A 15425-nucleotide genomic window follows, 5' to 3' on the forward strand; every position below is an offset into this window, starting at 1 on the left:
GTACCTAAAATAAACGTGATCTAAACAAGAGGCACTGGGGCATGTGTTGTGCTCACACCTTACACAAACATTATGCACAGCACCACAGCAAATATCACAGCAGGGTAAATACAGACAGGCAGTGGTGATTGTCATATAGATCATTGATACTTCAAACAGATGGCTTGTCATACGGCCTGTCTGTGGTGGTTGTTCCAGCAGTGGAGATCCTGTAACACGAGGCGTACGATGCCGGAAAATCTTTCCAGTCCCACTTCAATATCACAAGGCCTGATGAGCTAATGCATTTGGAACAGAGGGGCAAATGAAATGTAACCAAGACAGCAGCTTACCATGCAGAGTGATGGTTTCCTCATCTCCTCTGCTAAATTGGAGTGGATCAGTGTGAGCTCCACACTCCAGTATAAACCACGGGGGAGGGGAAGAAGCACCGGCACCGGATGAAGTTCCTCGGCTGGGTTAAAATTTCACTTGAGCCCAAGTTAAAGCACTTTAAAATCTACTGGAGTAAAAACCAAAAGGGCAGCTGAAGTTCATTTACCCCATTTGAACTTTGTGTTTCCAATATGTCTCAAACTTTGCCTTAGGTTGTCTGATAACACTTTCCACATTGTCAAATAACAAAACTGATTCTATTCGATATATGTCTATTTAAGTGGTGCCTTGATATTGCATCAATCGCTAAGGCTGGGAATATGTTAGTGCTATTTGTATCTCTATTTTCCAACACTAGAGCATGACTAGTACGGGACTTTTGAAGACTTCTGGAAAGTGATTGAGTTTTTTTTTAAAGATGTGTGAGGTGTAATCATACAATCAAATGTGTTGAGGTGAAACTCAACATTTGAAAATCTGAAAAATTCAAGGTCAATTACAAACATGACATTTAAGAAATGGCTCTGGTGCAATCAACAAATTATTTGAATCCTCCATAATCTGCTCTCTGTACAAAAAGAAGAAACACAAACACATATCTGTTTTCCTGACTTAAGAATCGGTTCTTTTATTTGTGCAGCTATACTCTGTATATGTTTCAAAATGCCTGGAGCAGCTGTTCCCCAAAACACATGCAATACATGAACGCACCAGCTCATATCACTCAATGTTTTAGTTTTGGAATTCCGTGCGCATGTGCAAATCATTAGAATTCAGTGCAGGAATGACTATGCCACTGACAATGCAAACTGCAGGTAACTAATGAATGAACACATGTAATAGCTCCTGCAGATTGTCAGCCATATATGCAGCGGCACGAGAGCTACTAATGATCTGCCATTCATATGATGATATCTGTGATAGTATGACTAAAGAATGTGTTTCACCAACATCTACACTCCTCCAGATTTCACTTTTTCTCTCAATTCATGCACACACAGAACCAACATACAGGGTGTCATCACACCTGAGTATTTATTTACAGCGCAAACTGAATATAACCGTGTAAGTATCAGCCACACGTGTGACGCCTGTTGGGATGCTTTTGTGAAGCTTGAATTTGACTCTGAAACAAACCTCAGCTGTGCGGAAGGTACCTGTTGACCTTGAAGCTGAATTGGGAAGGACAGCTGCCTAAACCCTGTCAGGAATATACGAGCAGAGGTCTTAAATATTGAAAGTATAATGTGGCTAAATAACTGCCTTTCATCAAATCAAATTATACTATAACTGTTTTATGATGCAGATGGTATTTAAGGTAATGTTTGTGCCACCACATGTTACTGAAGTGTGTGCATGTGTGTTAGGACACTGCTTTAGTTTGTATATGTGAATACAAAAAATAAAGCTACAGCGAAGAACTGCAGCTGTGAAAAGTGCACTAGAGTATGCATGACTGTATGCCTTATTTTTATGCCACTGCCAGTTGGAATAAATGCAATCACACTTGACTGCTGAGAAATGCCAAGCCATGTCAGCATGCACGCAGGGCTGTGGACGACATGCGCTCTCTCGAATCAACTTTCCAGGACTGCATATGTATGAGAAAAAAACCAAAAGCTATAATAATGTAGCTGCAACCTGTAAAGAAGGCTGCCGATACAGGAGTGTTTGTGTGTGTGTGTGTGTGTGTGTGTGTGTGTGTGTGTGTGTGTGTGTGTGTGTGTGTGTGTGTGTGTGTGTGTGTGTGTGTGTGTGTGTGTGTGTGTGTTTCCGAATGGGCCAGAGTGTGTGTTTTATGGTGATGAGCTGTCTGAGTGTGTTCCGTAGACAGCGCCTCAGTGTTTATGCAGTGCTGATAGTCTCCAGAAAAAACAAGGGGGAAAGAGTGCTGCTTGATATTTACACACAGCAGCTATACCATCTGGCAATGATGATGGCTCCCTCATGGCCCCAAAAGACAGCAATAAACCTGGAGAAAGCACGAGTGAGAAATAGACTGAGATATACAGAGTGCAGTCGGAGAAGTCAAAACATGACAGATTATATGAATTGCAGGGAGATGGAAGGGAGCGTGGAGGAGAGACTGCAGTGCCAAACTAAGAGAGGTTCAGTAAACGGAGCAGCTCATGGTGTTGCAATGGTCTTCACTGGTGTTGTTCATGCTAAAGACTTCAGTTTGCATCACTTAGATGTTTACATCAGGATTGACAGCATGGTATCATGTCTGCTGCCAGGCATCCTCTGAAAGAACATCTTCTTCCAGAGACAATGTGACTATAAACACAATTTATGTTGTGTCATCGCATGTGTTGACCCCTTTGATGGATACCTGTATACATTTGCCCTTAGCCCTTAGCCATATTTCCCTTAATTAATGCTACTCTCTTTAATATCAACCTCTATATTTAATTTGTGAATTTGAGATCACAAAATCTGAAAGCAGATAAAAAGATTCTCTGAGTGCTGTGAACAGGGCTGATGTCACCACCTCTCCAACCATCTGTCACACTGGAGGTCCGGCCTCAGCTGGAAGGGAGGGGCTGCTGGTGGATCCAGACTGGCCCAGCCCAGGCCAATGCCTGCCTGGTGGGTATTCAGCGTCTCCCTTCACCCCTGCAGGGCCAGCACTGATCCTTTTGGTCAGTTTAACTTTAGCCACGGCAGGTAGTCAGGCTCCAGATGGCAGGCGAGACCACCACCTAAACACACACGACCTGCACTCATGCATCATTTTTACGAGAAAGCAACCACAAGCATTACCATGCGGTGTGCGTCTTGAACGTACTTGCTGTCTTTCACAGTGTCACCTTTTTTGGATTGAATTTAACCCGCTATGTTTAGAGGTTTGGTTAACATGAGTTGTTATTGAAAGCATGTTGTAATAACAAGACCCGCACGTTATCCCCACATCCAATCACACTCACATGTATTAGCCAATGAGCTAAAGAGAAGCAGCACCCCACTGGCGGCAGGTTATTTAAGGCCTGTGGAGAGAATAGCAACAGAACCCGGCAGTAACACCATGGCAGCTATTTAATGAGCACTACTATACTTCAAGGACCGAGGTTTCATTTTCGCCAGGAAGTCCCTTCTGAGCACGCTGAGCTAACAGATATTACACTGACCACTGAAAAGACAGAACGCTGAAATACACCCCTTTACTGAACGAGTTCCCAACTGCATTGTGATCCTGAACCTATTCATGACGTCAGCATTTAAACACAATCTAGGAATGCTTAATAATTTGCGCTTATTAAGAGAAAGGTTGCTTTTATGTTTGAAAATTCCTTTTAGGTGTCATTATGGTTATGTATAAAAGGCTTAGTTCATGGAAATATGTCAATTGAAGGCTTCAATTTTCAATAACACCTCATTATAATGAATCACTGCCATGACTCATCAAATGGAGCACCCAGCACAATATGCTCCTGCATTCACTAAGGGTTTTTTATTTGAAATATCCTTCAAAATTAGGAATACAATATGTTGTTTACACGGTTACTTTTTGCTTTCAGTTTTGTGAATGAACCCTGCTGATAAGATATTGCTTAGCTTAAAGAGGCTCTATTCTGCTGTATTTGGGTTTTTCCCTTTCCTGTAGTGCGTTAAATAGGTTTTTGTGCATTTAAATGGTGTGCAAAGGCAAAAATCCCAAAGTTCCCTCTCCCTCTTTTCTTCTCTAACAGGGACATCACTATGTGACATCACGCCTCTCTAGGGCTCTGGTTTCAGACAGAGGGTGAAAAGAGGTGCTGCAGCACAGGCAGTATGAGAAAAATAAAGAGCTTTTTAAAGTCCTCTTTTAAAATCAGAAGCAATGTATATCTTTATTATATGCTATGTACATATTTACAGTATGGTACAGCAACAATACACGGTAATGCTACACAGTTGAGATTGCACGGTTTTAGAGTTAGGCCACAGCGGTCGGGTTCTGTGGTTCTGACACACAACACTGAGTGTACAGTTAGTACAGCGTACATCTTTGGCTTCATGGGGATCACAGGACATGGAGCGGGGACACACAATGCACAGTCAGGAGGGAGCAATAGTACACAGAGGGAAGGGGGGGGGGGGGTTTGTCATTGGATTAAGGATGGATTTTGAGTGCAGGAAGAAACATATTTTCTTCATGTATGGGTGATAGTGTGCTGTTTCTGCACAGGTTACTACAGAAATGTCCTCTCATGTTGGCAGAGGAGATTGTATCCTGAACCCAGAACATTTCTTCACACGTACACGGCGTGTGCCTCTGCATATAGACAGAATCAGTGCACACTCCATATGAGGAGAGGACAGAGGTGACAGCTAATTCATTCTCTAATTGCTTTTATTCCTCTCAGTTTATGAAGGTGTGGTCAAATTAAAAGCAGTCCTAATGTTGTTTACAGAGTATTCATCTACTGATGACCTGCTGTTCTCCTCCCGCCAATACAGCAGATACAGCCTACAGAGCATCGGGGTGAGGGCCAGAATACAGAGAGAAAGACAGAGATTGGATGAAAGATAGATGGTGGAAGAGAGCAGTAAAGAGAGGAAGAGAGAAGGGAAGTGACAAGGTGAGATAGAGCGAGGGAGAGGAGCCGACAGAGAGATGGATGCAGCGGGGTCGCTGGGGTGAGGAGATGGTGTAATGATTAGATCACAGATACCCTTGAGCCTTCCTCCCGTCCCTCCTGCACACAAAAAAAAATCTGGAAGCGCACTAGGAGTGGAGGAAGGCCTGCAGTTGTAAATGGCCCAGCTGTCAGAGTTCATCTGGGCCGAGGAGGACTGCGGGAGTGGATTACCAGAGTCTGCGATTAGAGCAGCCCGCTCTGCCTCTTCTCCCAAGACGGCAGAGACGCTTGGGCGGGATCACATTTGCGCCGCTGCATCGCCGCAGAATTCCTAAAGATGTTATAAATCTAATGTTTGGCTGCTCAGAGACTTTTGGGAACAGACGAGGAGAACAAATAGAAACACGAAGTTCTTGGAAATCTGTTAAAAGTCAGGGAATGTCAAGAAACTCCACAACTTTTTAAAATAATTTCATATCTGTTTCTTTCACCTGCCTTACTAATCCCGACGCTTCTCTTCTTTACACAACTTAAATTGTGTCTTAACATACTTTGTATTTGTCAATAATTCATCCTCTTTCCCTCACAGCAACATGTCTGAGGAGGATGCTAAATGCCTCCCGAAATATTGTGACCCTCCTTATCGGATGATGTCATCTCCTAATTTAAGCAAATTGAAGGTGACTGGCTTTGGGAAGTGTTGGGTTTAAGATGCTTCCATCTAGTGGTCACTTAATGACACTGATGAAGCACATTTTGGGAAAAAGGGGACGTCACAATGCATTAAGATGACACATTTCTTCAGTGCAGTTTGAAACGTGACTGAGAACAAAAACATATATTGTCATACGTATCATAATGGCGTGGAGTGGCAGGGCTGGCAGGGGGTTATTATGGATTTCCAAACATAATGGATCCATTAAGAGCCTACAAAAGCATATCTTTACAATAAATTCTTACTTTGATTCACAAAATATATTTCTGACACAATACCCAATGGAGGCATGACAGGGGAGGGTGATGGCTTTGAATGGGAGTAATGCCCTATCAGACGCAGAGTCCACTCAAACTTTTCCATTAGAAAGTTCTGACTCTATTCAAAGTGTGCTGCTTTTTTTTTGTCACCTCAAGAATGTATGTTATGTACATTTTATTTTTAACTTCCCTTAACAGAAAAGAGATGGATGGTTTTTGAAATGTCATGTGTAGGCGAGTGTGAAAGTCTGTATGAGGGGAAACATAAGAAATATAGCCAAAGAACAGCTTCAAAGCAAGAAGAAATTAAAGGATTAGTTCAAAGAGTTTGCCATGAATTCAATTTAAATGTACATTTTTCAAACACAGATTTATGGTTTGTAGTGTGTTTCTCACTCTATCTGCGAAAGAGAGAATCCAGGCTGAGCTTAAACATCGCTGCACAAAGTCAACAGCCGGGGATTTTCTGTCTCACCTCCAGACATAAATTGATCACTATTTTAATTCTGTGTACACTGTCTTCCCACACTCTCTTTGGCTATATAATGGCTGAATAGTGAGTAAAGTGGGTATTTATTCCCTTCAAATGTGGGGAAATCCTCTTTAAATGTGGATTAAGGAGGCAGTGTGTATATGTACCCCGGGGGCGAGGGTTGAACACAGAAGATACCTCGCGTCTGTTCCTATTGTGATGCATAGTCAGGTAAAATCCTGTTAAAACAGAGTGTCTCATTTTCCAAGATCAATCATCCTGTCTGTAGATGTTGGAACTTAGACAAAGCAAAGAAAGTGAGGAAAAAGAACATTTGATATGAAAGGAGAAGAAAGTTGAGCTGCTTATGTTTTCTATCGGCTTTATGTTGGGGACAGGTGGCTTCGAGGTAGTGCGGCTCGTTCCCCGACAAGCTGCTAATGCCTCCAATAAGATAAACCCTCGGCGAATGTGCTCCTGTCGACAGAGCTGCCACCGATAAGAGCCAAGGATCGCTAACGGCCGAGACAACTGAAAACATGAGAGGCCGGCTCGAGATAAAGAATGTAGGAGGAGGGAGGAAAATAGGAACAACAGCGATCAATTGCTGGCACTGCGCAGCGCTGCTATCCGACGCAATCCCTCTCAAGCATCTCCTGGAGGAGTGTGTGTGAGGCGATCATAATCTGAAGGGGGGGAGAGGTGGGTGGTGTGTGTGTAAATCTGGGTCATGGAGTCATCAATATCTACCAGCATTAGTGGAGGAAACACAGGCAAGGTCAAAGCTAACTGAAATCCCCTCAGAGAGAGAAGGGGACAGAATACAGTGTGGGTCTTTTCCTCCTCAAATTGCTCTATTCCTACAGGTGTGGGGGGTGGGGGGTTTGAGGATGAGCGCATGAATGGAGGAGTAGCATTCAAGTTCCTACTTTTTGACAGACTGGCGATGGCCGACTTGGCAAGCAGGAACAGGTGGGAGCTGGGGGCCGAGAGGGGAAGGGAGCGCAGGGTGAATTATGGATGGATTGATGAAGTGGGGGAGGGAGGAGGGGGATGTCTGGCGAGGGCTTGAGCCCCGCTGACAGGCAAGCTGCTAGTTGGTGGAGTCACTTAGTCACACAGAGTCAACCAGAAATGATGGGGCACCTTCGCGTCCACAGCCCTTTTCTCTCCCAAAGGCTTCTGGGAGTGTTGCCGGCGGCAGGACTCCATCGAGGAGAGCGCTTCGCTCTGAAAAGTAACAAGCAGCCGTGCAGAAGCTCGCTCTTTATGTTCACAGTGTGCTTACTCCACTGCTGCTGTTCTTCCTTTATCTTTCTCTTCTTCCCATGGTGGACCTTTCACTCCTCACCCTCCTCTACGTATGTGGATGGGAACCAGCCGACCTGAGGGGGGGAGAAACAGGGATCAGTATTCACACGAATAGTCATTTATGCTCTCCCAGCTTCCCACACTAGCAATTATATACATTGACCAGAATGCCCTTAGGCAACCTGCAGTGAAGAGCTGTAGTGACAAAAATTAAAATGTATATATTTGACATGCTAATTCTGGGATCTGTCTTAAATAAAAAGTAAGCCATTTGTGATGCTGAGGGCCAAATGTCAGGCTTTGAAATTCACACATTCGTATTAAAAAACTCAAGGTTAAATTTGACTGCTGTTCAAGGTAGATAAAATGTTGAAATCCTGATATTTAATTGAGTAGATTTTAGCGGAACATTCCTTAAATGTTTTTCAATTGAAAAAATCTGCCCGCTTTTCTCGGCCAGCAGCAGCAGCGATTGTTTTTCCTGGTTGAAGGCTCTACAGAGAGTCTAACAGCTCTCGACAGACTCTACATACAGAGTTTAGTTTCCACCAGAGCAGCATCAACACACACATCAGGCTTAGTGAAAGAGAAACGCTTCTTCATTTACAACAGCTGTTCACAAAACACACTCACGGCACAGACACATTACTGAGGGCTGACGTGCACACACAAACAAATAAACATACACACAGGCTGAATTTGTCACTCAGGCTAACACTCTTCACCAAGCTAAAAACGCACTGTGAGTAGGAGTCAGTACATATATATTTCCCCGGGTCCTGAAACAGGATTTTCTCAACGCTGCATGCCTGATTATGAAGCGCTCTTGGTGTATGCATTTAAGACAAGAGCAGCAAACCTACTCTTCAAAGTGCTAATGTTGGGAAACACATGTTGGAAAGGTGTTCAGGACGAGATACATAGACTGAATATAAACAGTCCCTTCCAGGTACCTGTAGACAAGAGTCTGTCTTCAAAGAACCAGTTTTAAGCATTAGCTAAAATTGGATGTAAGGAACAGCCAGTTTTCAGAAACAAAATAGTGCTTAAGTCATCTAAACTTTTTGAAGCTGTTCTGCCTTTATACATTTCATAAAAAGTATACATGAATGCAGTGCAAAGCTGTATCGTGCACAACTTAACGTCTTAACCTAAAAACCTTTCACGTTTTTTAACAAACTGGTTACCTGCTCATAAAGAGCCCGTAAAAAATATATCCTCCCCAGTTTTTGTTCCCATCCTAGGGCTGAACCTTACCCGGCCATTGACCTCGCCCCTCCACCAGCCGTTGGCTCCCGACTTTGTGTAGATCTTCACCACGTCACCCTCCTGCAGCGAGAGCTCCCGGGTGTCCCTCGAGCTGAAGTCGTACCGTGCGATCGCCACACCGATCACCTTTGGTGTAAAGACTAGAAAGGAAGAGGATGAGAGGTGGTTTTTAAAACATGGTAGTTTTTGTTTAAGGTAAAGAAGATGGGTAAAAAACATCAGTGTGTCAACACATGTACACTACATACAGATACACAAACACATACAGATGGAAATGGATGACTTTCGTCAGTTCACCCAGAAAAACCTCGTTCTTTCTCTCTCTTTCTTATGAAATGTAAAAACAGCTGACAAATGATCGTAGTAATGGCAGCAATTTAGCCGATTCACATTGGGTCTACTTCCATTAGCACACTTTAAATTCTCAAATATTTTGTCCAATGCAGCCTTAGACTTTGAGAAAAAGTATTTGTGGGCTAAATGGCCTTGGAAGGTGTAATTCCTTGCTTTCGCCAGTACGAAAATTGGCGAGAAAGTCAGGAGATCTTCCTTCCTCTACACCATGTAACCGCCAGAATTATTTTCCAGAAAGAGAGATAAAAGAAATGCTGAATGAGACTGACTTACATAAGCTAACAGAACAGTTCTTCTGAGCGTGCATCACAAATATGCTACAGCTAGTGAGGGCTACATTTTCACCTGTCACTAGTTTGACGGTAGGACTAGATCTAATGGCAAAATAGTGGCTCAACTAAGTGCTTGTGTAGAGCACTGCTTTAATTAAGATGGTACAGTTGGAGTGCTGACATTTGTGTGTGTGTGAGTGACTAGACATCCTGTCGAGCAGACAGCAGCATGAGGGGGCAGCTGTGGAGAAGGTTAGCTAGTTTCCTCTGCTCCATCCCACCCTGCCACCTTTCTACCTTCTACAGACAGGTGGGTCGGACTGGGCTAAGCTGACAGGTGGAAATGGAATGTCAGACCTCCACAACCTGGCCGTGGGGATAGAATATCTAATATAAAGGAGCATTTGTTTGGACACCTCCACCTTTACTTTGACAGACGGAAGCAAACACACAACCAAACACAGCCTCAAACACCACTCTGCCTCACACACTGATATGTACATGCAAAGATGCACACACACACCAAATAACATGCATTACTTAAACACACAGTCGCTATTCTCCTCACAGGATGCCATGTACTGTATGTGCACACCAGCACAGACGAGGTGAAATGCTGCAATAGGAAGCTGGATGGCAGATGAGATTCAGACGGTGATGTAATGTGAATACAGAGCTGCAGCCAGCATGCTAAGCAACATGAAAGGCAAGAGAGGGAAATAGTGTGAGAGAGGGAGACAGAGAGAGAAGAGATACCTGTACCTGACCAGAAGGGAGCAGAGGAAGGAGGTACAAAGCTGTAGCCGGCAGGAGTTACAAAAGAGAGGCCGCAGAGCAATGGGGCTAAGGCGGGGCGGGCCAGGCAGGGAGGTGTGAGGGGGGGAGGCCAGGGATGGTAGAAGGAGAGAAAAGCAGAGGAAAAGAAATGAAACATCTTTTTTTGAATCCAAACTCTGAGGCATAAAGAATACAGTTTAAAGATAAAAAGAGGTCTAACATGTGGTACGCCATCAACGTCATCTATCTAGACACTCTCCACCTGATACTTACAGGACAATAATGTGGTTTTCATATTCTATTATTAAAGTACTTTATTCTTCCCCAGGTTCAGACTGCCCACAGTGCAGATTTCTCTACTTTCCGGTGGCCCTCTGCTTTTGTAACTATATCCCTCTTCCAGTATTTCCACTGGCAAAGAAGAAAAGAAGCTACAGGCATTGATCCGGTTCCAACAATGTCTTAAAGTTGGCAGTGTTAGGGGCCTGTTCTGGGGAAAATAACATCTAATACTAAAGGATCAGTGCTTTAGACTTTAGGGATACTTCAAGCTGTTATTTTGGATTGTCAACACAGTGAGTATGGCTCAAGCACAGTCAAAGGAAAAGTACAGTACAAAGTGTAAATAACTAAATGGTTGAATCAGTGGATGCAAACGAATGATTTGGTCCAAAAAATGTTAACAAGCCTGGTTGAAAGATCCAATTTCTGGAATTATTTGTGCTATCCAGGGAATAAAAAACCCTCATTTCAAATTCCATTAGACAGATTCAAGGAGTCAGAAGAGGATAGGTAATAAGTGGCTCATTAGTATAATGGATTTATTACTGAGTGAGCCGATTGGGCACAGGCCATAGTGCCAATGGACCAGAGCCTCTGAATATATTGAATGTAGTCAAACTAAACAAAAAACTACAAAAAGCATTGCAACATGACTACAAAACCATGAAAAACAACCACAAAGAGAAGAAAAAGAACTACAATGAGATTACAAATGTCATGAATAATGAAAAATGACACTTAAAACAACTACAGGTGACACAAAATTGCTACAAGGCGATGCTAAACAACTATAAAGACACACAAAATGACTATAAAGACACACAAAACGACTACAGATGTTTGCTCCAGCACAGGCGTACAATTCTACCACTGGGAATTGGAAATGTAATCCCCACAATGGAGGATAAATGCCCAAACTTTATGAAAAATGCGCCGCTCCCAACAATACTTCTGGCAAGTTAACTGGCCCCGGATTATTGATATGCTGTAAGCAGAGCGGAGCTCCAGTGGTTTTTAAAATGAATACTAATCAGTACACTGAGAGACAGCTCAGCAACTGCTAATGGTGTCTAGGTACGAGCAATATAAAGAGGGATCAGCCGGCACTTCAAATAGCCACCAGAACACCAGCTGCATTTTACATGCTTCAGTTTTTACTGAATCTGATTTGTGGAACTGACTGGAATGCCTTATCTGCTAGTAGTACACACACCAGCAGCCCAGAGCCCAACAGTATTTGTTTATGGACACATTCAGTTTATATTTTGGGTTAACATTTGTGTTGAGCTGGCGTAGTTAGTAAATTGGTTAAAATCAATCAATCAATCAATCAGTTTTGCCTTCTGCAAAGCTGTTCAAAAATCATAAAACAACGCATAAACATCAATTAGCAGTCTTCCAGCCGTGCTCGAGGAGGATGGAAATCAAAACAATGAGTCATGTAGAAGTGAAAGAGAAAAGTGTGCACACCGGGAGAGGCTGCCTCGAAGAAGGAGCGCACACCGGAGCTAAACTAATTTGGACTAAAGCTGTCTCCACTTGTGTTTTGAAGCAGAGTTTAAACAACAGGCTTCTTACAGAACACCCAAACAACTCTGCACAATCTGTTCACATTTCTCCCGCTCGGAACGTGATCATCAGCAAGGCGGGACTGTGTTCTCCCTTTTTCCCATTGCATGCAGCGGCAAACAGCTTTCAAATGAAATCTCAATTTGCCACTGATTGCGATAAGTCATACATTTTCCATTTACCAACTGATGGGCTGATTCGCCAGGCTCACACACTGTTTAATACCTTTTCTTCCGAAACATTGAGCTTGTGAGGGGGGATGGATGTTTGAGAGGGCGAACAGCACTTTGTACTTCAGTGTTCACACCTCTCTTGATGGGTTTTCGAATTCCCACATGACATTATTAGCCAAGCCTCTGAAGAAAAGTCATTCTACACCAAATTTATTTATTTATTTGTCTTTTGACTCTTGACTTTGTTTTACTTTTAATCAGTAAAAAAACTGCTTTGTCACACATGGCTGTGTTCACTCCTGAAGCTGCACTTTGACAAAACCCTGCTGTTTCAGCTGTTGCTTCACTTCAAACCAAAACATCATCTCATTAAAATCTCTTTTCAAAGTCCAACACATCTGTTGCGCACAGAAAAAAATATTGCACTGGACCTCATTTATAACACCTCCAACACCTGACTTCTGAGAGGAATCAGGTAAGTCAGAGCGATGACTGAAAAAACCACTAAGATAATCATCAATTTGCCCAATTTCATAACCTGTTGGTGACAGGGTGGTGAGGTGTTGCCAGGTTTGTTCATAACATAACAAACAGCGCATTCTAACAAATCATCAAGCCAAGATCCACCAGACAGCACACCACAACATCCACAAGAACGTTTGCCAGAAACGTATTGAGGCATGTTCGCTAGCAAGTTGTAGCCTGTCTGAAAGTTAAAGTGTTCGACAGCTGAACTGTTAGAAAACTGTGATGGTAAGCTATGATTTCAGTATCAATAACACTAACATTTGGAATGAAAAGTGATTCATGGTTCAATGATCCTTTGTTCTATGACTGCAACTTAGTTAAAGCTATGACATAAGTTCAAGTGTAATACTTTAAACTAATGTATAAATGTTGTCATTTATAAGTGAGAAACATGAAATATATGATATCAATATCATGTATTTGTTTAATTAACTCTTAATGGATGATAATCAATCTACATCCAGTAGGGTGGATAAGACTACAACTCTGATAATTAATGCTTCTGACTTCGGTTAAGTCAATGAAGGGTCTACCAGATTATCTGCTTCCTCTGGACGTTTACTGAAGATCACATCGATTTGACTTCCAAAGAGTGTTATCAAATCTAATAACATGCTTAGTTGATTCTCCAACCAACATCTGACAGTTCGGTCAAAAGCAATTAACGTCAAAAGAGACCAGGATCTTTACAACAAATCGCTACATGGCACTTTTAAGGCTGTGAAGATGATGCCAATGGAATAAAAAGCCATGTGTGAGAGAAGCTGAAAAGGTGATAGATAAATAGACAAAACAGGAAGCTGAAGGAGTGGTGGGGGAATTCAGAAGTGACAGCAGCATGTTGCAGGATAAAACCAAAAGTATTTACGACGAAAGGAACATTTGGTTTTGGAATATTCAGATTTCAAGACATGAATCCAAGACATTTCTTCAAAGTGAAAATAAGGAAATAAATCACAACATGTCTTTACAATGAACATAAGGGAAGAATCAAGACATTTCCTCAATATGAGAATAGTGGTTTTAGTGTTGTATTGTTTCTATTGTTAGCTCTACTCACTGTTGCTACTGGACCGGTTGAGGCGGTGCATAGCAGCGTTCTCCGGTTCCTGGTAAGGAAACTTCAGTGTGGTGTCCAGACTCCTGAAACCTTCTCTCAACGAGTGGTGTTTGTAGTACTCAATCAGCTCCTGGACACACACAAACAAATAAAATGAGTAAGCAAATGAATAGATATGTTTGCATTTGACTTTACTTCAATGAGATAAATTAGCCATGTTCATGTTTCCAGCCCTCATGACACAAACATCCATCACATTTACATGTCACATAATGAAGAGCCTGCTTGAAAAAATGTATAATGTTTAATGTTATGAAAGCTGATGTAACTTTGACTTAATATACCACAGCTACAGACGTTTTGTCAGATTCTCTTGTTTTCTATAAAAAGCAGTGAAATGATATGTTAGCAACATCTTTTTTAAAGTATTTTTCCAAACATTTCACCCCAAAATGTGTTATGAGAAATCTCAGAGAACACATTAGTAATATTAAGAAAACCCTTCCAATATGCTCTGGACTTATCTATAATGCTGAAGCCCTGGGGCCAGTATAAACACGCCTCTAATCATGGCTATTTTTGTGCCCACTGCTAAAAGAAAATTCAGGTTTTGACACGTCATTAAGCGAACATGATGATTTATTTATGAATTGCAGTGGTGGAATTAAAAAGAAAAAGAGGCTGAAAAGACTCACCAATATGCTCCTGAACTTCTTGTTCTCTGCGATGTAGAAGCAGGCGTCCTTGGTCAGGATCTTTATGTGCTTCACGTCGTTGTTGTACCTGTGGGCCATTGAATAAGTTATGAGTCTAATTTCCGTCTCTGATCACAGCCATCGATCGGTGGCTGGCCCTTGGCCGCTGTGGAGAGCAGGGCCGTTGCTGCAGGGTCCCAAAGGGCTGTGACACGTGAATGATGGGTATTTAGGAGAAAATGTGCTCATGTGTGGTTTACTGCTCCCCCCACAGCCACATGCTTGTGTTGGTATTAACAGGGTGGCTGATGGGGCTCTCTAGAGTAGGCAGAACTCTGTATGTCCATCACAGTCATTACTCAGCAGATAAAGGGTAATGCAGCAGTTAGCCTGTTCCCTATTTCCAAATGCAACCTTTTAAAAACATACTGAAACTTATAGGCATTGTATTCCTTAAAAAAAAAAATGTAGACAAAGTCAAGCTAGCTTTTGCCTCCTGTTTGCTAAGCTAACTTAAGCTAACCGTCTTCTGGCTTTATATGGTGGACCTAACGTGAATGGAATCAATATCGATCTCCTCAATTCAGCATTATCGTGTTGATTACAACAACTTCTCATATTTCCTTGATCTATAACAACACTGAGATTTTGTAAGCCAGTGTGTAACATTTCAAACTAGTATTAATGGTCAAACTGAATTTGATGTAAACTACAATGAGACTTCCAAGGTCGAATTTAAAGATTTCTATTT

At 42.3% G+C, this 15425-nt stretch overlaps 1 protein-coding gene across 1 annotated transcript in view; it reads right to left on the minus strand.

Annotated features, from left to right (window-relative positions):
- Positions 1–4178: 4178 nt before the first annotated feature.
- Positions 4179–15425, minus strand: part of LOC134883915 (guanine nucleotide exchange factor VAV3) — a 72857-nt gene continuing 61610 nt past the window's right edge. Inside the window, exons 24-27 of the mRNA XM_063912412.1 lie at positions 14675–14762; positions 13980–14109; positions 8953–9104; positions 4179–7769 (exon numbers count right to left, since the gene is read on the minus strand). Of these exons, the coding sequence (XP_063768482.1) occupies positions 7725–7769; positions 8953–9104; positions 13980–14109; positions 14675–14762 (415 nt within the window). The 3' untranslated portion in view covers positions 4179–7724. The remainder of the gene's footprint in view (positions 7770–8952; positions 9105–13979; positions 14110–14674; positions 14763–15425) is intronic.

The sequence above is a fragment of the Eleginops maclovinus genome, chromosome 21 (assembly GCF_036324505.1).
Source record: "Eleginops maclovinus isolate JMC-PN-2008 ecotype Puerto Natales chromosome 21, JC_Emac_rtc_rv5, whole genome shotgun sequence".
NCBI lineage: Eukaryota > Metazoa > Chordata > Actinopteri > Perciformes > Eleginopidae > Eleginops > Eleginops maclovinus.